The sequence below is a fragment of the Dendropsophus ebraccatus genome, chromosome 8 (genome assembly GCF_027789765.1).
Source record: "Dendropsophus ebraccatus isolate aDenEbr1 chromosome 8, aDenEbr1.pat, whole genome shotgun sequence".
NCBI classification, from domain to species: domain Eukaryota; kingdom Metazoa; phylum Chordata; class Amphibia; order Anura; family Hylidae; genus Dendropsophus; species Dendropsophus ebraccatus.
The window spans coordinates 71,891,529-71,919,227 of NC_091461.1; the positions used below are offsets into that span (position 1 = coordinate 71,891,529).

The 27,699-nt window shown below is 39.5% G+C and overlaps 1 protein-coding gene across 1 annotated transcript in view; it reads right to left on the reverse strand.

The window, feature by feature from the left end:
- GRID1 (glutamate ionotropic receptor delta type subunit 1) overlaps nt 1–27,699 on the reverse strand; it is a 907,710-nt gene that overhangs the window by 238,080 nt on the left and 641,931 nt on the right. The window contains exon 5 of the mRNA XM_069979187.1: nt 1,462–1,515. Within this exon, the coding sequence (XP_069835288.1) occupies nt 1,462–1,515 (54 nt within the window). The remainder of the gene's footprint in view (nt 1–1,461; nt 1,516–27,699) is intronic.

Sequence of the window (27,699 nt, forward strand, 5' to 3'; positions counted from 1 at the left end):
ATATCGGCCGAATACGGCCGATAATCTTTCCATGTGATAGGGCCTAAAGTAATAGGAGTTGTGCAAATAGAATAGCCCATGAGCCTATGCTGTGTATGTACTGTACCTGTAGGAGTTACACAGACAGTATAGCTCTTGGCCTGTTAGACTTAATGGGAGTTACGTAAATTGTGTAACTTGCCAAATTTGGCTGCTTTCTTTTTTTTTTTTGGCAAGGCCAGACAGGGCCAGGGAGCTCTTGATTTAATGATATTTATGACTTACATCTAGGGGACAATTATAGCATATCCTGTTAATGTGCCAAAAGTGTTCAAGGTGAGTATACCTTATTTAATGGGAATATGTCATGAGAAAATGTATGGGTTAAATGATATCTTTATGTAAAAAAAAAAAAGTAGTTTTCCACTTTACTTTCTATTGCAAACAAATCCTCAAATCTTGAGTTTTTTTTATTTATATACTAAGCCTAATAATACACTCACACTTCTTGTTCTGTAGAAATATCAGATTCCTCTTAGCACCACTAGCAGGTGATAGCCCTCCACTTCTTACCTTTGCACAGTTACTATTGCACAGGTCACAAAGCATTCATAGAACAGTCTACAAAGAACTGAAAAAAATCAGCTCCAGACTACAGAACCCTGTGGTGCATGTTCCTGCTTAAAAATATACCTACCAATGCTGTTAAAAGCAACATGGGTATCCTCATAATCATGAAAAGAAAGTGAAACAAACAAATGGGCAACCACAAAATTAAAATAAAATAAAACATATCAGTACTTGGCCTCAATTCGCAGAAAGATGTGTGGAATGCCTGTCCTGCTGTCCCGCTCTCCCGTTTTAGCGCTGTACCGCTCTCCCGATCTCCCTGCTCTCCGCAGCCTGGATACAGGCTCAGGCATAGGCTTCAGACATAGACTTTCATTCAACAGCTGGAGGTTATAGAGCAACACTGTACTGTACTGAGGCTCCTAACTATGGTGGCCACAATGCTCCATGCAGAATTCCGCCAACGGGACGCGCTGGCAGAATTCTGCCTATCCTGCATGGTGCATTATGGGCACCATAGTTAGGAGCCTCAGTACTGTCACATAGTAAGGAGCTTCAGTAAATACAGTACTGTGATCAGCAGGTGACATAGTAAGGAGCCTCAGTAAGTACTGTGATCAGCAGGTGACTTACATTTTTCGTTCGTTCAAACTTATACACTATAATGTGGTGCGCCTTATAGTCTGGTGCGCCTTATAGTCCGGTGCGCCTTATAGTCCGGTGCGCCTTATATATGAACCTAGATGGCTTAGCTGGCTAAAATTGAAGGTGCGCCTTATAGTCCGGTGCGCTTTATAGTCCGAAAAAAACGGTATAAGCTGTGTTGACTAGTATACATAAACAACTATTGTCTTGCCTTCTTTAACTACCCCATGTTGTGGTTTCTATAACATATTACAAGATTTTTCTTACCTCATTAACATAAACCCAGTGGCTGTCCTTGGAAGCAAGATTTGTTTCCACTGCCTAAAAGCAAAAATAAAATAGGGACACATTAATGCAATCACGTCAATCTTCCTATTTTTATCATAGCTCTATCATAATATTTTAAAGTGTGATCTGATTGCAGTTTCCAATAAATTTATAACAGGAATTATGAAACTTTGACTGTTTATTTCCTCACTAGACTTCACTTGTAATGGTTCAAACGGTTACTATTGTTTCTTTGCACACTGAGATAATTAATTTTTACAACTGCAAACACAGCTATGAGGCACATTTACACAGCGGGGTACAAATCACAGCACATTGTCTTAAATACATATTTATTTTGTAATGTCAATCACATTTCCTAATCTAACTTATAAGACATGTTTTCCTGTCTTTTGACTCCCACTTATGTGCTTTAAATATAATACAAGTACAGAACATTCAATATTGTACATTGTCCCTGCTTGACAAGCCTGTCACATAGGTGTGCTGCAGAATCTTTATGGCCTTATAAGTAGATTTTCTAAATAGTAACTGTGTATCACTTTCTATATCGTTCACTTTAGTGATAAATATTTTTCTTTATTCTATTGTTATTATTCTATTATTATGATCTTTTCTAGTTATATTATTTTTTCTTTAAAAAAAAATAGCTATTTACCTAACATTGAAGAGGCTGAGCCCCTTTTGAGTCAGTCCCATACCAATCTAATATTAACAGCTTAGCCTGAGAATAAGACATGTTTAAAAGGGTGGGCAATTACCTATGTCTCTTAATTTGAGGAAAGGCACAAGTGATTTTCTTTAAAAAGTCATGTTATACACAATATGGAATGAAACACATGTTATGAATATGTTCACATGACTTTTTTTCTGTCCTTTTTGTTGGTTCTCACAATGGCATCGGTCATTTTGAGTACCAAATGACTTAACCCCTTAAAGACCTAAGACTTACAGGTACGTCATGGAAGCCTGTCACTTAAGGACCCATGACATACTTGTACACTAGTGGGTCTGGCAGCACTATGAAGTGAGCTCAGGAGCGGAGCCCGCCATTTACCCCTACAGTGCCATGATCACTGTGCTGTGCTCCTCTCACTGTCCGATTGGGGAATGTCTGAATGTCTGAGGTCCCTTACCTTCCTCCCAGCAGTCAGATTGGCGATCGATGCATAGAGTCTGACACAGGCAGGTTCTATGCAATGAGCGCAGATAACACTGATCAATGCTATGCTACGGCATAGCAATGATCAATGTAAATGATTTAGTGTAAGAATGTTAAAGTGGGACATAAAAAGTTTGAAATCAAAGATTTAAGTTTCTAAAAACACAACATAGCCCCTCCCTCAATAAAAGATTGAATCACCCCCCTTTCCCATTTTATAAATAAAACACATGAAAATAAACAAATAAATAAACATATTATATACTGTAGTGTGCGTAATTGTCCGATCCAATAAAATAAAACAATATTGTTCCTGCATGGTAAACAGCGTAAGCAAAAAGCGGTAAATATCCGCCAAGATTGATGTTTTTTATTACATTTATTTTTTTTTGAAAAATCATAACAATTATTCAAATGCCCAATCTACACAAACATGGTACTAATAAAAACAAGAGATCAGGGTGCAAAAAAATGATTACTCATACAGCCCTGTCTGTGGAAAAATAAAAGCGCAAAAAAGGGTCATTGTAATAACTCCTATTTGAAAAAAAAATTAGCTGTTAATAAAAATAGTAATACATTAGAAAAGCTATATAAACTGCATATCTCTGTATTCATACTGACCTATAGAAGAAAGATAGCATGTCAGTTTTAAAGTAAAGTGCAATATGTAAACACAGAACCCCCCACAAAAAAATCAGCAGAATTGTGTTTTTTATCTCAATTTCACCCCATAAATAATATTTTGGGGGTTTCATCACACATGTTATGGTAGATTGAAAAATGCCATTACAAAGTATACCTGTTCCTGAAAAAAAACAATCCCTCACATGGCCCTGTTGATGGAAAAATAAAAGAGTTATGGGTCTTAAAAAGCTAAATTGAAGCTAAACTGAAAATTGTCCAGGTTCTTAAGGCAATGTAGGGCTCTGTCCTTAAAGGGTTAAGTTATTTTGTGTTTTAGGCATGTGCCATTACAATGACGGCTGTTTGTACACTATTCTAGTTCAGTACCCTTTTGGGTATCGTTCTTTTTTTTGAAGGTACATTGAATTCAGTAGTAAAGAAGATTAAAGGTTGTTGGGAAAAAAAGTGTGTGAACAACTAAAAATAACGTTTGTCATTTGCAAAATAACATCCGTGAATAACTTTCATGAACATTAATTTGACGTCCCAGTAAAATTTACTATGATTATTTGGCAGCCATCCTATTGGCTTCAGTGTGTTCTGTTGAGTTCAATAGAACACACTGAAGACTATGGAAGGACAGCCGCCAAACAATAGTAATAAAATAGTAATAACAAATGTAATTTAAAAAAAAAAGAAGATGCCTCTTCTCTTTTTTTTTTTTTTTTTTACACAGTGTGAGCATAGCCTCTAGAAGAGCTTCTGTTATTTTTCCGTAGAGCACAAACACTTAGAATTAAGGCAAGTGTTTTGCCATCATCATTCTCTAAAAACTTCAATTTCATAATATGTAAATTAGGTGGTTTGGTGCACAGGGGGAGGGAATACCAGCCTCAGTGCACCAATTGGCCCTGCCGACCTTCCCTTTCTTATGATTTTTTAGGTGGTGTTCTGCTCACTGCAAGAGGAAGGGAGAGCCGGCAGGGTGGATTGGTGCACTGAAGTATGTACTCTTCCCCCAAACTTTCTAATTTACAGATAAAATAAAGTGAATTTTTAGCAAAAATTGTGCTTAGGATGAAGGCAAGAAAATTATGTTAATTCTCAGTTTCTTGTGTGCTATGGGAAAGTAACAGCAGATTAGAGTCTTCTAACTTGCTGTTTGTTTCTCTTTAACAGATAATAAATTTGTTTCAAAAAAGCAATTCTCTGCAAAACCAGGTTGTATGTAATGATAAAATGCATATTTATAATTTTAACAACCATACTTAAATATGACCATTTTCTCTTCTGTGTGTGCATCAATGGTCCAGTTTTTGCAAACAACTGTAAACTAGTATATTTTGTAACAATATAATTTGAAAAATATTTTGGGAAAAAAAAACTATTTTGCATTGTTACACATTTTTTATTTAACTGTAAGTCTTATTATTCTCATGCTGTTCACTTTCTAATTATTACTTATATTGTTTAGTTTCAACTTTTGTACCTTAAATAATAATGAATTGAACTTTGTTCTTCAAAACATTGAGACACAGATGTTTTTGTTTTCACAGTAAGAAGTATATTAGATGCTGAGGGTTTTCATGCCTGAACTTTAAGATAAACAACTATACTGACTCAAACGTACAATAAAAGTCAGCTCCAATATGCTCACAATATAAATAATCCACAGAAGTTTGGGGATTGTATTCTGTGCAGCAGTGTAATAAACTGAAGTTTTCTTGAGCCTATGGGTCAGAGATAGGCCATTGCCCATGAAGAATGGACTAATATTCTTCAGGGACACTGCCAGAAACTGGTGTCTGGCTATGTATCATGTTTGCAACAGGTGCTTTAACAAATACTAAAGAAACTTGTCATGAAGGGGTTAAATCAGGGGCGTGGGAGTAGCTGTCCCGGGCGCAAGGCCAGGTGGTGGTGTCTGCAGGGGGGCTGGAAAAAGGGGTATCCAGTGTACAGTATATATGCAATGAGCACTTTTATCAGTCTGACTGAGAAGAGAGGCACTCACTGGAGGAGGAGGAGGAGGAGGAGGAGGAGAAGCACAGCCAGGGTGCTTATAGCCTTGGAGCAAAGTGAGAGCCCAGCAAGTGGTGAGTGCTGCAGGGAGGATGGGGGTGCCTGTCGGGTTTCCCTCAGACAGGAATACAGGATACTTTCTCTTTTGCCCCATTACCAGAGACTGCTGCTGTCTCCTGACCTCACCAGAATTTAGGTAAGATGCCATTCATCTCTGTTTATGTTGTCTGTATGACTCTATGGTGGAGATTTATCAAACTTTGTGCAGAACGTTTAGTTGCCCATAGCAAACAATCAGTATCCCGCTGCAATATGTTGCTTTGCAGTTTGATAAATTGAGTTTGATACATCTTCCCCCTATTTGTTTATGCTACATCCATCTAGTGAGTGTGGTGTAAGTGTGACTGTGATGAACATGTTTATTGTATTAAGGGTGCTTTGACATGTACTGTATCACAAAAGATTTCATACTGCGAGTTCCGCAGCGAACTCCCTTAACCCAGCGCTGTCAGGTTAATACATTACCTGTCCGCACTCCCGTCTGTCTTCTCCAGCTCCTGACTCCCTGATGTGAAGCTCAGTCAATCAGTGTGCTGTCCTGCTGCAGCGCACTGGTTGGCTGAGCGGGATGCCAGGGAGCTGGAGCGCGGACAGGTAATGTATTAACCCAGCAATGGTGCCTAAAGAGGGCAGTGGTTTTATAGGGAATTCATAGGGAATAAAAGCACACAGTATTGCAGCGGACTTTGCTGCGTAACTCATACTGTGCGTGAAGGCACCCTAAAGGGGTATTTCCATTTCAGCTTGTTATACCCTAATTATAGGGTAGCATATCAGATGATGACTGTTGGGGGCCTGACCGTTGGTACCCACACACCAGTATTATTTCCAGTTAGTGCTGTATTAGCCACTAAAGGGAGCGTTCCTGAAAGGAGGGCACCAAGCCAAATCTTTGCCCCAGGTACAGGAAAAGCTTGCTACACCTCTGGGTTAAATAATTTCTGCAATAGTCATTAAAAGTAACATTTTGTGATTGATAATAGAGAAATAACTTGTATTATTAGTTGTGTTGGCCTTTTTGAAGCTATGTTCTCATAACATTTGTTTTGCAGCTGTCCTTTTGGACGCCCATCATTTTGACAGCAGAAAACGGCTAACTTCATAGAATTACCTTTGAAAATTAATGATCTCTATCATTATTTGCACCCATCATTATCAAAAGTCGTCCATCATTTGACGTCAGGATGATGACAGTGCTAAATTATAGCCTTTAAATAATAGTGAGTGAACATAGCCTTTAAGGTTGGGACAGTGAGGTTGTACTCAACCTTCTTCTTCCTCCAAACAAGGCGAATGGAGTTGATACAAAAAAGTTTTATTTTATTCTTATCTCATCTGGTCTCACATGACCCTCTCCCCTGATTCTTTTAGATAATCCAGATAGTCATTGGTGAACATTTGGCATTAAGCGGGGCACCTTGTGTGCCCAGGAGGATTTTAATCCATTATGGAGTAGTGTGTTAATAATGGTAACTTTTTATAGGCTAAAGGAAAGGGTGAATCTGTATGTAATAAAGCTGATTTAAAGTAGTCTTAAATCCACTCATCCATTGGTGTTGTGCTGAAAGCACTTCAGACAGCATGTATTAACAACACTTGGGGCAAGCTGCTCTGCTAAAACATACTGGGTAAATCAACTGGATAACAGTATTTTTACTCAGTATTTTGCAACCAAAATGTTGTGTAGATTGAAATCACAGAAAGGCTATGTTCACACACTGTTAAATTTGAATGGCTGGCCGCCATTGCTGTTATTTTAAAGCATCACTCGTTATTTGTCATTAAATGGCAGCCATTCACTCAATTTCAACAGTGTTTGAACATCCACTTCTGGTTTTGGTTGCAAAATACTGAGCAAAAACACTGTGTGGGAACATAGCCTTATGCTTTTTTTTCTCACAGTGTACCTACCTGACGTGTACCTACCAAATACATATTTTTCTTCTCTAGGTCATATATCACCAATATGATATCAGTTTGGGACAACATGGGCATGGAATAAAAAAAAAAGGATGTAAATTTTGCTTGTCTGAGATCAGTCTAAAAGTTTTAGGCTACGCATGCCCCAGATTTTCAAAATTAGCAAACATATCACCAACTTTAAACTATTTGTGCAACTTTACCACAAAAGGATTGTCACTTTTTTTTAACTCCACATACACACATATTTGTGCAAATACAATAATGTATTTCCCCATAAAACTTTTTTTTACTGTATTTAGAAACAAAATTAATCCATAATTCCTCATTATATTATTGGATGGCATGCCTAAGAAGACTTCATTGACTGGGTAGATGTTTTCAAATTATGAAAGTTTGTAAATGTATAACAAATAGCCTACAGCTTTTGTGCTGGATGGGATTCAAGGTACGTATATCATGCAAAAGTAAGTCAAAAGACAGGTCAATGCACAATGCAATGCAAACATAAGAATAGTTGTGCTTAGAAACTGCCTGAAGGCACATTGCTGCACAAATAGCAAACAATATAAAAAGAACAACATGGTTGGTTATACATGAAGACTTTGCTAGCTATTTTTATCTAAAATGCTGAAGGCTGCTTGCAAATTATATAGTCTCTCTAGAGAACACATTTTTTAATTAAAACAGCCTTGCCTTTATTTATGTAGTAGACTGTATAATGTATTATAAATTTTAACTATATATAATATATATTATTATATACTGGGTATATAATTATTAATATAGAATTTTTTGTTACAAAAAGGACGTGGCAAGTTAGATACTTCAAAACTACTAATAGTTTAATGTTAGATACTTCTAAACCGCTGGTGGTTACAGTGTTATTGCAAAGGTCCTGAGCGTTTTCCATGTAAGGCAAAGGTCTCATACTTACCTCAGGCAGACTCTATAAGAAGATCGCAGATGGCATAGCATTGACCAGTGTTAGTAATCTAATGATTTATAGTCAGTAAGCTCTTGCGAGCAGGGCCCTCATTCCTCATGTATGGCTTGATAATTACATGTGTATGTATGTGTATGTGTATATTATTATTATTATTATTATTATTACTACTATTAATATTTATTTATTTATTTATTTATTTATAAAGCACACTTAATTCCAGAGCGCTATACAGGCGACAGGGGTAGCAAACAAGAACATTACAGGATAAAAACACAATTCATGAAGGCACATGGCAGACTGATACATGGGGAAAAAGACCCTGCCCAAGAGTATATATTATACTGAATATCTTAGGGTGCGCAATTGTCCAATCTATTAAGATGTAGCAATTTATTCCTGTATGGTGAACAGAGTAAATGAAAAAAGGAAAAAAATGACAGGATTGTGAATTAATTGCTTCATCATCTACATTATGAGAAAAAATAATAAGAAAAATAAAAATATTTTAAATAATGAACAGATATGATACTAATTAAAAAAAAAATAGAGATTTTGGAACAAAAATGACTCTCCAATGAGCCCTGTAGGTGGAAAAATAAAAGCACTATGGCTGTTAGAAGGAGAGGAGGAAAAAAAGGAAAACACAAAAATTAAATGTATTTATTTATTTATTTGCTATTACACCAAGATTCCACTCTATAACGAATTAGAGCTGTGCTTCTCAAACTTTTTCTATTGGAGCCTCACCTAATAGACTAAATGATGCCTGGGCCTCACCAGACTGACCAAGAAGATACTGGGCCTTACATCTGTAATGGAAGTCCATGCAAAGATAAAAACTATTGCTCAGTTTACCCTTCATTTGTCTCCTAACCTCTGTATAACATTAAATAAGCACAAAATAAGTCAATAATGTTCCTTAGGGTATAAACACACACACACACACACACACACACACCGTATACGCAGCGTATTTACTGCTGCGATACGCAGCAAATACGCAGCAAATTAGATCTAAATAACTGAACACAGCATCAAATCTGCACCATCAAATCTGCTGCAGATCTGCTGCGTATTTGCTGCGTATTTGCTGCGTATCTGCTGCGTATACTGTGTGTGTTTGTACCCTTAACCAGAGATTGTTGCATTTAGGTAAAGAACTGTGCAGCTTATAGTCACTTTTGTGAATACTGACTCCTCAGCTGGGCCTCACCAGTAACAAGGGGGCGCCTCACAGTTTGAGAAGCACTGGATTAGAGAAAATGTCTGAAAAATAAATGTTCAGAAATTGAACATTTAAAAAAATATGAATTATTACACTGAAATGATTTTGGATATCACTGGTATCTTACCGTCATTTGGCAAAGGAATATATTGCTGTTATTAATGCTATTGTAGCTATCCATTTGTCTAGAAACACTTTGAATAGATTATGTTGAGAGCTGTCTTGGAAGCTGCATGTGAAAAGAAACCATGATTTTCTGTGCCAAATTATCTGATACAGTTCTTTTGACTGTAAGTACAAGAAGTAATAAAATCAGATTGTAAGTGTAAGATGAGCAGATGAAGAAGCATTTTCTCTCTACATAATATCTCTATAGGGTGATTGCACCGTGGTCGACCATAGAGTTGTAAAGGGTTATCCAGCACTACAAAATTATGGCCACTTTTTCCCCTCTCTTGTCTCCAGATTGGGTGGGGTTTGGAAATCAGTTCCATTGAAGTAAATGGAGCTTAATTGCAAACCACACCTGGAGACAAGAGAGGGGGAAAAGTGGCCATGTTTTTGTAGCACTGGATAACCCCTTTAATTATCTTGCTAGTTGACCAGTGCAACTGTATACCCAATTTGGTTCTGTAGAGCACTGAAGGGGATGCATGGTACAATGCATCCAACTTTTTCCATGTGGTCTAACCATCAGAGGTGGCAGATTTTAACCTAATTCATCCAAACGCATGATGACCAAATAAAGTATTAGTGATTATATAGTGCACTAGAAAATGTACCTGACGCTGCCCAGGTATAAATTGTCAGTGTGTCAATTAGATTTTTCCAAGGTCTCCCAGGAAGCAAATCTATGCCCTTGTTTATTTGTTTTTTTTGTTTAAGGAGAAATCGCCAGGAGCCTTACATAGCCCTAAATACCCCGACAGTTCTGCACTGTTTATATAAATTATAGCTTATGCACATTAAAAATAAACTAAAAACTTTAAACATCCTAAATACCTAATAGCCAAACTGAGATGGCATGTAACAGAGCCTGGTTATATACAACATTGTCAGTGTTATGTACAGAGCCTGGTTAGTTACAACAGTGTCAGTGTATATACAGCCTGGTTATATGCAACATTGTCAGTGTAATATACAGCCTGGTTATATGCAACATTGTCAGTGTAATATACAGCCTGGTTATATGCAACATTGGCAGTGTAATATACAGCCTGGTTATATGCAACATTGGCAGTTTTTTTATACAGCCTGGTTATATACAGTACAATGTCAGTGTAATATACAGCCTGGTTATATGCAACATTGGCAGTGTTATATACAAAGCCTGGTTATATGCAACATTGGCAATGTAATATAAAGCCTGGTTACATGCAACATTGGCAATGTAATAGCCTGGTTACATGCAACATTGGCAGTTTTATACAGTATGCAGCCTGGTTATTTACAACATTGGTAGTGTTATGCTGAGACTGGTTATATACAACATTGGCCTGGTTATAAACAACATTGGCAGTGTTATATACAGCCTGGTATACAACATTAACAGTGTTATACTGAGCCTGGTTATATACAACATTGGCAGTGTTATATACAGCCTGGTTATATACAGCCTGGTTATGCATAACATTTGTAGTGTCATGCTGAGCCTGGTTTTATACAACATTGACAGTGTTAGTGGGGGTCCTGTATACCTGTAGTATATAGTTGGTGGAGGTCCTATATACCTGTAGTGTATAGTTCTGGGGTCCTGTATACCTGTAGTGTAAAGTTTGTGCCTCCCTCCCTTCCCCACTGGCTGCAGATCATAAGTGTGTGTGTGCAGAAAATCTGCAGCTTATAATAATAAGTGCATACACAATCCTGCATCATCATAATATGGCCCTCTTAGGCACTACCTTTCATTCTTAGTGAGGACAACATAGAAGAGGTTTCAAAGTTTCTAATACTGTATACACTCCCTCCCCCCCACAGGTAGCCCCCGTACTGTATACCCCCACCCCTTTGCAGGTACTCCTATACTGTATACACCCCCTCCCTGCAGGTAGCCACAATATTGTATACACTACTGCCCACAGGTAGCTCCCATAATGTATACACCCCCCACCCCTGAGGGTAGCTCCCATACTCTATAAACTCCCCCCACTTGCAGGTAGCCCCCATACTCTTTGCACTCCCTTGCCCTTGCAGGTAGCCCCTATACTGTATACACTCCCCCCACTTGCAGGTAGCCCCCATACTCTATACACCCCCGTGCAGGTAGTGCCTATACTGCCGCTGCAAGTTTGTCAGCAGCCCACCCCGTTCACAGGCTGAAAGCATCTAACTATAAGTATATAGAATACAGCAGAAAAGTGTCCTGCTGTATACTATACTAGCAATAAATAATCTCTAATTTCAAGTCCCTAAGAAGACAATAAGGAAAATTTTAAAAGTTTTTGAAAAAAAAAAATAATGCCGGGGTGATCGCTAGATTGTCCAGGCAGCCCATAGGAAATAGAAGTAGTCTGCTACCGCTGCTACTGTTACATGGTGTGACAACAGCAGATCATTGCTATCTTAGTTGTTTGTCTTTTAGTATGTTGAAAGACAATGACAGACAACGATCAGCCGACATAGTTCAGGTTGTCTTCTATTACACAAGATGATTATCGTCCGTAAGGCCGATAATGGCCAAATACATCTGATAATTGTTTTTTTGTAATAGGGTCTTTAGTTTACGTTAATAATTGTAAAGTCCTAAAAAGAAAAGAGTAAAAGTAAAAGAATCAGAAACACAAGGTTAATATAGATGGATAAATGGTTAATGTATATTGATCTCCTAGCTACCATTTATTTATTTATAAAAATTTAAAAATTAAAAAAAAAAAAAAAAGTTTTCCTCCAGGGGAGAAAAGAACGTCACAGGGTTCATATCTTTATACATCATTTTTCAACCTTGTTACAGATATAGTAGGGCTGTACCATGGTCATTAGAACAATATGAAGAAGACGGCACTTCCGTAGCAGTGGTGCTCAAGGCAGTAGGTTTCCGAGAAAATGGTAGAGAAGAATCGGCACTCACCAGATGATTTTTGCTAATTGTGGTGCAAAAGGCATCAGGGTCATTAGACACTGATTCTAACAGTTTAGAAGCTCACATTACACTTTTCAGGCCTATTAGGACACTGCATTTTTTTAACAGTGATGATGTTTCTATAACCACAGTATATTAGCTAGTTCATGCTACAAAATAATAAATAGATATTTTGGTAAAATATTAATTATTTAAGTTCTTCTACACTCTTACTTCATCTACTTATCTGCTCTTGCAGCAAAGAGGAAGTAAAAGGCTGAATTAAATGAATTTTCTTCCTACTCTGCCCCATACTGAAATTAATGGTGTGTGCAGCCTACAAGTTAATGATGTTAATAATCAGCATAAAATACTTAGTTGAATTTACCCACTAAGGTGCATATCCTAAAAGGTTTCTCTTTTTCTTTTGCATTGAGTGGATGAACAAATGTCCAACGTGAATAACATGAAAAGATGGTAGCATATTATAGTTATTTAATCAATTAGCCTTCATTAGTTACTCTACTCCAATGTTTGATCATAAGCAACTAAATGTTAATATTGGTAAGGAGATGTACTAATATACTGTAGTATTTTAGTTTTTAAGCTATTCTATTTATGATTAGGGAGCAAATTAAAAATGAAGAGAAAACAATTTGACTGATAATCTTCTTTGGTATTTATCAATACTCTACCTTCTCATGAACGTCATAACTAGGGATGAGCGAATTTACAGTAGGAACAAAGCGAAGCACTTCATTCCTATCTGTATTCCGCTCATCGGGCTGCAGGGCTTTGAAGTGTGCTATGCTACGTGCTACTCCTCCCCAGGTGCTAGAAAAAAGATGGATCCAGTCCTGGGAAACTGGAAGAAGTTTCCCAGGGCGGGATTCATCTTTTTCCAGCACCTGGAGAAGAGAGGCATAAATAGGCACTGTTATTACAACTTTCAACATCTAAATCAACAGGGGATGTGAAATAAAGCAAGTTTACAATTTACAATAATTATTGTTTTTAGTTATCACTAGAAAATGTACCCGGCGCTGCCCGGGTATAAAGTGTCAGTGTGTTAATTAGATTTGTTCTAAGGTGCCCAGGAGGCCAAGCTAAATGTATTGTTTCATCTGAGTTAACCAGTGGAATTAGTGTATACCTATAGTGCATAGTTGGAGGGGTTCTGTATACCCACAATGTATAGTTTTTAGGGGTCTCGCATATCTGTAGTGCATAGTTGGGGGGGGGCTATATACCTATAGTGTATAGTTGGGGGGTCCTGTATACCTGTAGTGTGTAGTTGGGGGGGCTGTATACCTGTAGTGTATAGTTGAGGGAGGTCCTGTATACCTGCAGTGTACAGTTGGTGAAGGTCCTGTATACCTGTACTGTATAGTTCGGGGGTCCTGTATACCTGTAGTATATAGTTGGTGCTGTATACCTGTAATGTATAGTTGGTGGAGGTCTTGTATACCTGTAGGTTATAGTTTGAGGGTCCTGGATACCTGTAGTGTATAATTGGTGGAGGTCTTGTATACCTGTAGTGTATAGTTTGGGGGTCCTGTATACCTGTAGTAAATAGTTTGAGGGCCCTGTATAACTATAGTATAGAGTTGGTGGAGGTCCTGTATAGCTGTAGTGTATAGTTTGGGGTCCTATATACATGTAGTATATAGCTGGTGGAGTTCCTGTATACCTGTAGTATATTTGGGGTCCTGTATACTTGTAGTATAGAGTTGGTGAAGGTGCTGTATACCTGTATTGTATAGTTTTGAGGTCCTGTATACCTGTAGTGTATAGTTTGGGGTCCTATATACCTGTAGTATATAGTTGGTGAAGTTCCTGTATACCTGTAGTGTATAGTTTTGGGGTTCTGTAAACCTGTAGTGTATAGTTTGGGGTCCTGTATACCTGTAGTATATAGTTGGTGGAGGTCCTGTATACCTGAAGTATATAGTTGGTGGAGGTCCTGTATACCTGTAGTGTATAGTTTTGGGGTCCTGTTTACCTGTAGTATGTAGTTTTGTGGAGGTCCCATGCACCTGTAGTGTATAGTTTTGGGGTCCTGTATACCTGTAGTGTCCTGTATACCTGCAGGGTTGTATTAACCCGTATGGCAGTGTTATTCAGTCACAGTGTGTCGGTATTGGTCATGTCTGGTATAGTGGTGTTATCCAGTCACAGTATGGCGGTATTGGTCAGGTCTGGTGTGGCGGTGTTATCCAGTCACGGTATGGTGGTATTGGTCAGGTCTGGTATAGCGGTGTTATCCAGTCACAGTATGGCAGTATTGGTCAGGTCTGATATGATGGTGTTATCCAGTCACAGTATGGCGGTATTGATCAGGTCTGGTGTGGCGGTGTTACCCAGTCACAGTTTGCTGGTATTGGTCAGGTCTGGTATGGCAGTGTTAACCAGTCACGGTATAGTGGTATTGGTCAGGTCTGGTATGGCAGTGTTATCCAGTCACAGTATGGCGGTATTGGTCAGGTCTGGTATGACAGTGTTATCAAGCACAGTATGGCGGTATTGGTCAGGTCTGGTATGGCAGTGTTATCCAGTCACAGTATGGCGGTATTGGTCAGGTCTGGTATGACAGTGTTATCCAGCACAGTATAGCGGTATTGGTGAGGTCTGGTGTGGCGGTGTTATCCATTCACAGTATGGCGGTATTGGTCAGGTCTGATATGACAGTGTTATCGAGTCACAGTATGGCGGTATTGGTCAGGTTTGCTGTGGCAGTGTTATCCAGTCACAGTATGGCGGTATTGGTCAGGTCTGGTATGACAGTGTTATCCAGTCACAGTATGGCGGTATTGGTCAGGTCTGGTATGGAGGTGTTATCCAGTCACAGTATGGCGGTATTGGTCAGGTCTGGTATGGCAGTGTTATCCAGTCACAGTATGGCGGTATTGGTCAGGTCTGGTATGGAGGTGTTATCCAGTCACAGTATGGCGGTATTGGTCAGGTCTGGTATGGCAGTGTTATCCAGTCACAGTATGGCGGTATTGGTCAGGTCTGGTGTGGCAGTGTTACCCAGTCACAGTTTGGTATACCTGTAGTGCCCTGTATATACATGTACTGTATAGATGGAGTAGGGGGCCCTGTATATACATGTACTGTATAGATGGAGTAGGGGGCCCTGTATATACATGTACTGTATATATGGAGTAGGGGGTCCTGTATATACATGTACTGTATAGATGGAGTAGGGGGTCCTGTATATACATCTACTGTATAGATGGAGTAGGGGGCTACCAGTTATTACTGTGGATGTTGTGAGGCAGCTTCCCTAGCAACCATTGCTCCCTGTGAAAATGAAAGCAGTAATCCTATTGGTTGCTAAGGCTCCAACTGCCGTGTCTTCTGCAGCTAATTCTATCACCTGTGTTTGCAGTGAGGAGATTTTCCCATTCATCTCTATGGGGCGCCTCTCTTTCCCTCCCCCCCCCCTCCTGTACATCTGGCGGGGACGGGACCTTCGCAATAACCTTCCCGGGCACCCAATGTATCTGTGTGCCAAATTTGGGGTCAAACGGTTCAGGCGTTTGGAAGTCTATAAAGGACAGACAGACAGACAGAAGGACAGACAGACAGACAGACAGACTTTGATTTTTATTATATAGATATTCTAACACAAGGCCATACATACTTTAAATCCATGCCCAGTCTCCTGAAAGCAGCTTTTTGGTTACTGGTTGACATTCTGCACCTAGCAAATGTTAAAAGAGAGTAAATGCCTACAGTGCACTACTGTGTGCATCACCACTAAGTGTATATGATCAGGGTTATTTTTTTTATACTTTTAAAACTTTTTTTCTACACTTACTTTCACTTTAAAACTTGTAATCATTAGATTGCATATACTAATTTTATGCTATGCCATAGCATAGCTTAGATCAGTGTTATCGGCGATCTATACATAGATGGCCGAACCGACAGGACAGAAGTGAGTGGATTGTCCCCGCCCGTCGGCACAAGCAATCGGGTCCCGATCACTCAGTGACAGAAGCTTGTTCTTTCATTGAGTACCTTAAACGCAGTGATCGCTACCTCCAGCCCCGGACACACTGATGTGTGTGGGACAGCTCTCACTGCAGCGGTCCCGCACACATCTACAGCCCCTTCATTCAGGAACGTATATATACATTCCTACTGCTGATGTCAAGGGGTTAATAAAATCAAGTAAAGGCAGGAAGCAGACTAAAAGAATTACATATCCCTGTGTCCACTGGAGTGTTACCCACTGGGCTTGCTGTGATGACATTATGTAGATTGTTCACATGAGATTGCAGCAAATTGGCCTCTGTTTTGTCTGCCTGAAAATATGGAACAGGGTTCCTGATGTGAGCCATGTAAAGTATACACATGAATAAGAGTAATATCTGGCATACTATCTACAGTAGGTAACATACTGTACATGTTAGCTCTGGCTCAGGACTTCAACATTATGTCCGTAAGCCCTAATGAGAAATATATATTAATGTTGTCAGGAAAAGCCTGTTTAACCCCTTAAGGACTGAGACAATTTTAATTTTTGTGCTTTTGTTTTTTCCTTTTTGTTTAAAAGGCCATAGCACTTTTTTTTTTTTTATTATTCTTTTTACCTACAGATCCACATGAGCCCTTATATTTTAGAACATCAATTGTACTTTGCAATGACAGGCTTAATTTTTCTATAAAATATGCTGGGAGACCAAAAATTTATCTGTGCTGTGAAATAAAAAATGTGGTCTATGGGGTTGTGGAAGTTTTTGCGCCATGATCTGCACATTCTATCAGTACCTTGCTTGCATATAAGCATCTTTTTGATCACTTTTTAGTATAATTTTTCTGGATTTGATGTGACTAAAAATCAGCAATTTTGTGCTTTGGCATTTTTTTCCGCTTGTACTATTTACCATGTGAGATCAGGAATGTGATAATGTGATTATACATGGGACGAAACCAAACAGTTTTATTTATTTATTTTCATTTATAACATGGGAAAAAGGGGTGATTCAAACTTTTATTAGGGGAGGGAATTTTTTTTTATGTAAAACCTTTTTTTTTTCACACTGCAATTTGACGTCAGTATATACAGCACTGATTAATGAGCTATCGGAGCCCAGAGCAATGGGGTGCCTAGCTGGGATCAGCGGTATTGTGACACTGAGTCCCGGTGGGGTAATTAGCAAGGGGGGGCCATCACCCTACTTGACAGCAGGGGTGGCTTCTTATAGCCATTTAAATGCAGCCGTCAACTTTGATAGCTGCATCAAAATGGCTAATCAGCTGGGTCTTCCATTGTTCACTTGTCACTTGTCATCCATTGTTAAGGGGTTAGGCTATGTTCACACAACGTCTTTCGAGCTCGGTTTGAAATGATGTCCCTTATTTTGATTCTAAAATAATGGGCGCCTTTTCAATATTTTTGATGTGTGAACATAGCCTTAGGCTGTGTTCACACAACGTCCAAAAAGGAAAAAAGCGTCAGCTTTTTGTGTTTAAAAAGACGTCCTTTATTGCATCATTTTAAGTTACTTGAATACAGTGCATTGAAGTCTATGGAATAACGGATATCTTTTTCACACATCGTAGTAAATATGTCTGCCTTAAAAGACGTCCGTCATTCAATACATTGTGTCAAAAAGACGTCCGTTATTCCATAGACTTCAATGTTTTTTTTATTCAAGTCACTTAAAATGATGCAATAACGGACATCTTTTTAAACTTTTTAAATCTTTTTCCTTTTTTGGATGTTGTGTGAACATATAAAACATAATATCAGTATAGAAACAAATCTGAAAATTGTTTCTTTGCATAATATTAAACCATTCGATGGTTCAATTGTAATGGTGTATTTTTTTTTTCTTCTAGAACATGATCCAAATTGTATAGAATATATATAATTTTAATGAAAGGTATTAAACATTATTTTCTATTGCTGCTTCTTTTTCCCATTGTATTTTTCAGTGAATCTTTTTACGGTAAGAATACTGTTTATTTAGCCCAAATGTGATATTTTCATAAGGAACTTAATAAAACCAGATTGTTCTATTCTCTTGAGTAAACAGTTCAACATGATATCTGGAAGAACGGAAAGTCAAGTACAAGTTAATTTCCTCAAATAATCTGACTTCTGGTTCAATATAGCAACTGGAAGACAGGTTTGAAAAAGAACTTCAGCTCAGAAACTTAAATCTCGAGTCTTGAGGTGATTTCAAACAAGTCATAAAACCATAAACTCATCACTTTGTCTTAGTAAAATATGTACAATTTAAAATGTATGGTAAATGAAATACTACATAATATGCCCAAAATGTATCATCTTAAACAGTACCTGACATGTGTGTTTCCTGTAGTAATAGTAGTACTGTTAAAACTTATTTTCCCATATTGAAAGTGTTCTAGCATTTAATGCACAATAATCCCAATGCTGATAGAAAATGTGATCATTTTAGGAAGGACTACTATTTGGCTCAGATTCCTTATTGGCACATTGTACAAATCTAACAAAAGATCTCCATATCACTCCATTTGCGATTAGATGCTCCATAATAAAATAACTAAGAAATTAAGCAGAATTACAAACTCTTAATGGCTTCTATGAGTTTTTGCTAGCAGATTTTGTTTTGGCATGGCAGTTCTTCAGGTGTTGGATATCTCAATGTAGAAACAAATTTGTGTGAGTCAAGGAACTCAATTGGAGGTTTACACCAGATGGAATCCACACATATTTTGAGGAAGAATATGCCTGACACATAAACACAATCTCCAGTAGTTTGCTTAAGCCCTCATGAGCTGAGATGACATGTTATCACCACAGTATTCAAGCCAGGTGAGCAAAGCCATGTTTAGCAAATTTAGCAATGAATCTTGAATTAATCTTGGGGTGTGGTGACCATTTTGACCCCACAGGTATTAGAGGAAAGTATTCAAAATTAGACAGTAAAATTGAAAAACTAGAATTTTTCCAATAATATGTTTGTTTAGTTTGAAATTTCTCAATTTCACGAGGAACAGGAGAGAAGCTGCATGCCAAAATCTGTAACGCAGGTTCTCCTGAGTAGAACGGTACCGCATATGTGGGCATAAACCACTGTATGGGCACACAGCCGGGCTCAGAAGGGAAGGAGCGCCAATTAGCATTTTCAGTGCAGATTTTTCCGAAGATGTTTCTGAGCGCCAGGTGCGTTTGCAGTGCCCCTGTAATGTCAGCAGAAGAGAATCCCCCCAAAAGTCACCCTATTTAGGAAAGTACACCATTCAAAGAATTCATCTTGGGGTGCAGTGAGCGGTTTGACCCCACAGGTATTAGAGGAAAGTATTCAAAATAAGACAGTAAAAATGAAAAACTCGAATTTCTCCAATATATGTTCGTTTCTCAATTTCACGAGGAACAGGAGAGAAAAAACGTACCCCAAAATCTGTAAAGCAGCTTCTTCTGAGTAGAACAGTACCCCATATGTGGGCATAAACCACTGTATGGGCACACAGCAGGGCTCAGAAGGAAGGGAGCGCCAATTTGCTGGAGCAAAACCGCAGCTAGTATTGGTTATTAGAAAAGCGCAGTTACTAAAATACAATAATAAAATGAGATTACAGGTAATGTGGGGTGGTTACGGGCAACCTGGGGTGGCTATGGGCAACTTGCGGTGGTTACGGGCAACCTGCGGTGGTAACGGGCAATGTGGGGTGGTAACGGGCAACGTGGTGTGGTAACGGGCAACGTGGGGTGGTTACGGATAAACTGAAGTGCTTATAGGTAATCTGGGATGGAAACCTGTAATTTGGGGTGGTTACGGGCAATCTGGAGAAGGTCACTGGCAATTTGGGGTGGTCGGGGGCAACGTGCGGTGGTCGGGGGCAACGTGCGGTGGTCGGGGGCAACATGCGGTGGTCGGGGGCAACGTGCGGTGGTCAGAGGCAACGTGCGGTGGTCAGAGGCAACGTGCGGTGGTCAGAGGCAATCTGGGGGAATTACATGTGATTAGGGGCAACCTGGGGGGGTTACAGGCAATCTGCGGTGGTTATGGGCAACATGGGGTGGTTACAGACAATCTGCGGTGGTTACGGGCAACATGGGGTGGTTACAGACAATCTGGGGTGGTTACGGATAAACTGAAGTGCTTATAGGTAATCAGGGGTGGGTACATGTAATTTTGGGTTGGGACGGCAATCTGGTGTGGTTACGGGCAATCTGGATAAGGTCACTGGCAACGTGTGTAAGCTAGAGGCAACGTGCAGTGGTTAGAGGCAACGTGCGGTGGTTACGTGCAATATGGGGGGTTACGGGCAATCGGGGCTGATTACGGACCATCTGGAGGGGCTCACTGGCAATTTGGGGTGGTTACAGGCAACGTGCGGTGGTTATGGGCAACGTGCGGTGGTTATGGGCAACGTGTGGTGGTTATGGGCAACGTGCGGTGGTTATGGGCAACGTGCGGTGGTTAAAGGCAACGTGTGGTGGTTATAGGCAACGTGCGGTGGTTATGGGCAACGTGCGGTGGTTATGGGCAATGTGTGGTGGTTATGGGCAATGTGTGGTGGTTATAGGCAACGTGCGGTGGTTATGGGCAACGTGCGGTGGTTAGTGGCAACGTGCGGTGGTTAGTGGCAACGTGCGGTGGTTATGGGCAACGTGCGGTGGTTATGGGCAATGTGCGGTGATTACGTGCAATCTGGGGCGGATACGTGCAATCTGGGGTGGATATGGGCAACCTGCGGTGGTTACGGGTAATTTGGGGGGGTTAGGGGTAATCTGGGAGTAAACTGCAATTATTACTATAATAAAAAGTGTGTGTTTTATTTTTTTGTAAGTTTTTTTATACTTTTTGTACTTTATACATTAATTTTCACTGTATTACTATGATTACTGTGATATTTTCTATCACAGTAATCATAGTTCAGTGACAGAGACCAAATTGGTCTCTGTCACTTTAAATTTTCTGAGATAACTGATTCTGGAGCGCATGCGCACTTCAGAATCAGCCTGGACGTCGAGGAGGACGGACCTCCCTGGATAAGGTAATGTATGTGCGGTAGGGGGGGTGACGGGGGTGACTGGGGGGGTGGGGGGGCGACTTGGGGGGGGGCACGGTGACACTTTTTATCCCCTGTCACCAATGATTTATGGTGACAGGGGATAAAAAGTGCTGATCAGCACTGGGAACAGGCAATCGGTGGTATATAGTATATACCGCCGATCGCCTGCTCCGGGACCACACAGGGGGGTCCCCGATCACTGCCCCATGCTCTCCGCTACCTCCGGTGGCGCAGAGCATGGGGCTTTGATCACTAATTCATTTCCATCCCTGCGAACAAACATCGTTTGTTCGCAGGGATGGGGGCGGCCATCTTGGATCTGATGGCCGCCCGGGTAGGGTGATCTGGGGTCTGATCGAGGGGCTGATCTGGGGTCTGAGGGGACATTTTTCATCTCCCCCCACCGTGGATTCACGGTGGGGGGAGCTGAAAGCTATTGGCGGCGACGGTAATGCCCGCTACCGGCGGATCGCCGCTAAAACGGTAGTAGCGGGGGACGAGGGGAGGTGGCCGGGGGACACATATTGAGTGGCGGTGGGGGGAGGCAGCGTTTTGCAGCCTCCCTCCGCCGCCCGATCGGCGGGGGACACTGAATCGCGGTGTTTATGGGGTTAACTGCCCGGGGGGGGAGCGCGGCTCCCCTCCGGGCAGTGGCAGCAGGAGGATGCTGTGTGACATAGCCTCCTCCTGCTGCCCGATCTCACCTAGGGACAGAGGGGGGAGGCAGGGAAGCCATGACGTCCAGGGACATCATGATGCGTTCTGCCTTTGCTTTTCATGACGTCCCTGGACGTCATATTGGGGGAAGGGGTTAATGAATTAATGGACCTTTAAAAAAATTATTTTTAAAATAAGTTGAAGTATAGTAGATTTGAAGTGAATTTATTTTATAGTATTTACTGTTGCTAAAAAAGCAATAAACTAGACAATAAACATTAAATAAAAAACCCAACTTGCAGACTACATGTTCCTCTTTTGATAAGTGAAGTCCTCTGCACTACACTACTCTACATTAATATAAAACTTTGAGCCAGAATTAGATCCAGCACGAAGCAGAAGAATAAGTCATTTCTTTATATTTCTAATTAGTTTTGAATCCACTTTTACCCGATTAGACTCAAAATCTGCAGTGTCAGTTAAACAGACAAAACAAACAAATAAACACTCCTGTGTGTGACCACAACCAAACCTGACATGGAAAAGGACTTTTAGTTGGTTTTAGTTGACAGTAAATTTAAGTGTAGCAAAGTGTCAAAGAGAGTGCCAATGTAAATAAGATCATTGGACATCAAAAGGGGTATAGATGCGCATGACAAAAAAAAAAAACTTCTAGCACTGTACCAATCCCTAGTCATAATGTAAATAAAATATTGGGGGACATTTCTGAAAAGTCCATCAGAGATGTACGCCCAGGAGAAGGTGCAAATTCACCCCTTCTCCCTGGCATACTCCTGCCGTATCTCCCGTTTGACAGATGGCGCCTCATTTATCCCCCCGATGCGCCTCATTTAATACCACTAACACCTATTTGCAGGGGGTGGCTCTTAATTTAAGACCGGAGTAAGAGTACGCAGATCTTCATAAATCCCCCCCCCCCCCCCCATTGTGTACAGTTTTGGACAGCAGTGTGCAAGAAACACATAGTGGAGATAGAGTGACTTCAAAACAACATCAAGGTGGACTACAATATCCAGAAAAATGATTAAAATGTGTTACTATGCTCACACTATTATGGCAGAGGGCTAACCAAATATCAAAGCGATTTTTTACATGTAAAGGTAGGAACTAGAGATGAGTGCAAAAGAGTTCAAAGGGGTGTGGATGCATTTGCAGAGTGTCGTAAATTTACAGGCTATAGTCACAGCATTCTGGAGATGGGTTGGAGATTGATTTAATGAAGCACCAAGAAGGAAGCACCAAAAGTGTACAACTCCTTAACACAATATACTGATGAAAATTAATATTTTTTATAAAGATTTAAGCTTATATATAGTAAAGTGATCAAATAAAATTCCCAAATATTTACAGATCAGTGACACAAAAGTTCAAAGTGTTTCCTATAGTCCTACCTGTTGTAGAGATTTAACAGTACATTACATCATTAGAATATCAAGCACTTTTTCCACACAATTAGGTTACTGTCTGTATTATCCCTAATGGGAAAATACTTCAATTAACACAGAAAGATCAAGTGTTAACTTTATTAAACAAGGTTTTCCTATAATAGACTTTAATGACATGCCTATCGGATGTGTCTTAAGGTTTTACATCAGAAAAGCTTGGACCTGAAGGAATAGGTCACAGCACTTATTTTTAAATGTGATGACTGCACATGAATAGCTAGTCATCGCTACTTCTTCGCTAAAATCAATGGGAGCTAAATAAACATTAAAGTTAGGGCATTTCTAGTCAAACAACTGTTTAAGGGGGTAGATAGGTATCATTGCAAGCAAAGGAGGCCAAGATGAGGCGTAAAACAGAAACTTTAGTATTAAGCCAAATCAGCTTAAGTAAACCTTTCATAAAAATAAAAGCAATGACGAATGGGGGGCATGGCCTTGCAGCCCAACAGCATGGACTTGGAGATCCATACCTAATTACAGACTAGCAACTTAAATCAGCGATTCCCAGCTACTCAAATTGCTTCTTCTAACTTTCTTTATCATGCCTACTAAGGAAAAGGAGAATAGCAATTCAGAAACAAGAAAATTGAACAACTTAATGACTACTCTACTTTTCTAATGAGGCGGCTAAGATCCAAGATGGCACCAGGATGGGCTTACTTCCATTCATGACACACTCACAACAAGAAGCACCTTCAGGCTCAGGTGGTTCCTCCCCAAAAGCTCTGAGGAGAACATTATCAGATACAGCTCTGCATATTCTTCAGGATGATTAAACCCTTGGAGGATACTCACCTGCCTTCTCCCCAGTGGCTTTCAGCATGGAAGACATAGCTACAATGGGTACAGGCACACAGTGTATGGAGCTATCAAAGCAAACCTCCTTCTCCGTAGTGTAGCCCAGCAAAAATGCTTCAGTGTTTGCTTATTTCAAAGGACATTTACAAACAACAATGTTTCACAGAATTAGTTTACCCTCCGACTACAGAAGACAATGCTTCTTATGAGGTAAGCAATGCTTTGGAAGCACTAACAGTCTCTAATAAGGTTATTAATGAGTATGCTATGAAAGAAATGTTGGTTGCTGTATGTCATTCTTACTCAGATGAATACCCCTCAGCATATAACAGTTCATGACCTAGGTGACAGGGTAAATAATGTGGGGGAAAAGATGGGTAGTTTAGCTGACCTACATAATGACTAGTGATGAGCGAATAGTGAGATATTCGAATATTCGATATTCGTACGAACATCCCGCGAACATTTGAATATTCGATTGAATATTCGATCCCATTAAAGTCTATGGGAACGAGTATTCAATTAGTAAAAAACATCTATTTGACCATTTGGAGGGTAAAACCGGAAGCTGGGGGACTTGAACACTTATCGAATATATATCGAATATTCGCGGGATATTCGTACGAATATCGAATATTCGAATATCTCATTATTCGATCGAATATCTATTCGATCGAACAGTATTCACTCATCACTAATAATGACCTTATTGACACATATTATGAACTGGAAAAGGAGGTTACTGCGCTTAAGAAAAAATATCAGACATTGAAGACCGCAGCAGGCGCAAATGTAAAACTATGTGTTGTTCCAGAATCAGTTACCCCAAAGCGGTGCTGCCCACATGCTCAGAACATGATTTAGTAATAGACAGGACTCATAGACTTTCAAACACCAGACAATTTTTGGTTAAACTCCCTAGAGACATTCTTTTTTAGGCCGAGTTCACACTACATTGTACACTGACTTATGCGGCGACCCTGGAAATGAGGCGCAAATTTATCCCAATAACGGCATTGAGGAGTAATAGAATCCTGTATTGCTGGGAGTTTCCAGTACACTTAACTCATACACAGGGATAAAGCTTTGCATGTTGTAAAGACTTTTGAATAGGACCTCCAGCTTCTGAATAGCTTGCAAGGCCAGGTTACGTTAGGTTTCAGTATGACTTTCTCCCCACACTCATGCTGTAGCATTGGATTTTTTCTGTTGTTGTTTTTTAATGGTGTTTTTTTTCTCATTTCAGTTGGGACCAATCATAGGTTAACTTTTATTTTACCAAAGCTTCCCAGAGGGTTTATTTCAATACTGAAACCACCGGTAATGCCCAAGAATAGAAAAACTAAAAAATTTGTTAGAGAACATCAAAAACAAGGTTTTGGACAGATAAAACCGAGATGACTTAACCCCTAGGCGACCCTGAACGTAAATGTACTTCCTGCAAGTCTGTCACCAGACGACCCTGGATGTACATTTATGTCCTGGGTCTCTAGGGAGCTATGAAGCGCTTTCCGAAGCGGAGCGCGTTTGATAGCAGGTGGGGGCAGGCTGCAGTGAGCAGACGGGTCTTTACCATTAATAACAGGCTGCACCGATTGCGCTGCAGCATGTCATTAAATCCTTAAACACCACTATTGCGGTGCACCCATGCCCTCGCTTTAACGGACCTCCTGAGGTCTCTTACCTCCCTCTGTGTGGTCCGATGGGCGTTCTGCTGATTGAGTCTGCCAATGATCAGTGAATGTAATCGTCCCCCAAGGGGACTTAAAAAGTGTAAAAAAAAAAAAAAAAAAGGGGAGGAGGAACTAATGCACTAATTTGACCCGGACATCCATGCATCAATGGGATCGGTCATAAAGGGGGTTAATGTACATAAAGTTTCTTTAGAAAATTAAATTGCTAAAAAAATGCACCACTCAGTTTAACTATATCTTATTACAAAGAAGTGAAAAAAAAAAAGAAAATAGTGAAATATTCTCATTAAATTGCGATCATTACAGTGGTAACAAGACGGTTTCACTAATACGTATGGTTATAATGATTAACACATTACAACCAAAGCCAACTACTCCAATAAATAGTTAGTGCTATATTTATTATTCAAGCTCTAATTTAGTAACTAATGTTCTGAATTATATATAATACCCCAGTGACACTAAAATTAATCTTGACGTATACAGGTCAGGTAAGTCAATAAAGTGTCAACAAGACTATTTAAAAGTTAATTGTCAATTGGTTAGCACTTTATTGCATATGCAAGCCTCTGGCAACACCTAATAAAAGTCTAATAAATGCTTCTTGGATTGATTTTAGCTAAATGATCGTAATGTAATAAATAAATAAATCCATTGTGATTGTATAATGTCTTCATATGATAATTGTTATTAGATAGATAGATAGATAGATGCAATTACAGCTATATGTTTACATCAGGTACAAGAATACAAAACAATCAAACAAAAATAATATATATTTTGAGGGATATAATACCTATTACTAAACCTTTTGTTAGAAATAACTCTTAGACTAGGACATCAAAGGAAATATTTCTCACATAAAAACTTCTGAAGACAGACATATTGGAGACACATACTTGATGTAATTTTTGTATAGACAGTATTACAGGGTGTCTGTGCTATGATTGGCTGCCGCAGTGAATGGAAGTTGAAGGAAACTTGTCAGCAAGATCATGCTGCTAAAACCACAAGTATAATGATTTTAAGACAAGTCTCCTTTTTGTATTAAACAAAATTTTACTTTGTAGTATTAGAAAAATCATCATTTTAATACTGGTTTGGGGTGAGTGTTATATGTCAAATTAAGAAGTCAGCGTCTTCTGGTAGGTACGCCCCTATCCTAACCCACTTCGTCCTGCCATCATTGACAAGTCTATTTCTAAACACACCTTTAACTAACTTATTGTGGCCACTGCAAAGGAACTGCTCTGATACATTGCATCCTTTGGCTATGTTCACACAACGTCAAAATAAATGAAAAGGCATCCGATTTTCATATTTAAAAAAAATGGCCATTTTTGCTGTGTTTTAACTGACTGCAAAGGCAATGCATTGAAGTCAATGAGAAGTCGGACGTCCAATGCACACAGTGTATTGAATAACAGACGTTTTTGGTACGGACATCGTCTTTTGCAAACAGTGGCCGTTTTTTATTAGTAGTTCACACACGGTTTTTCTTTTCTTATCGTTCTTTCTCCGTTTTTACTATTAAATTCAACAGACTTTTCAATTAAGC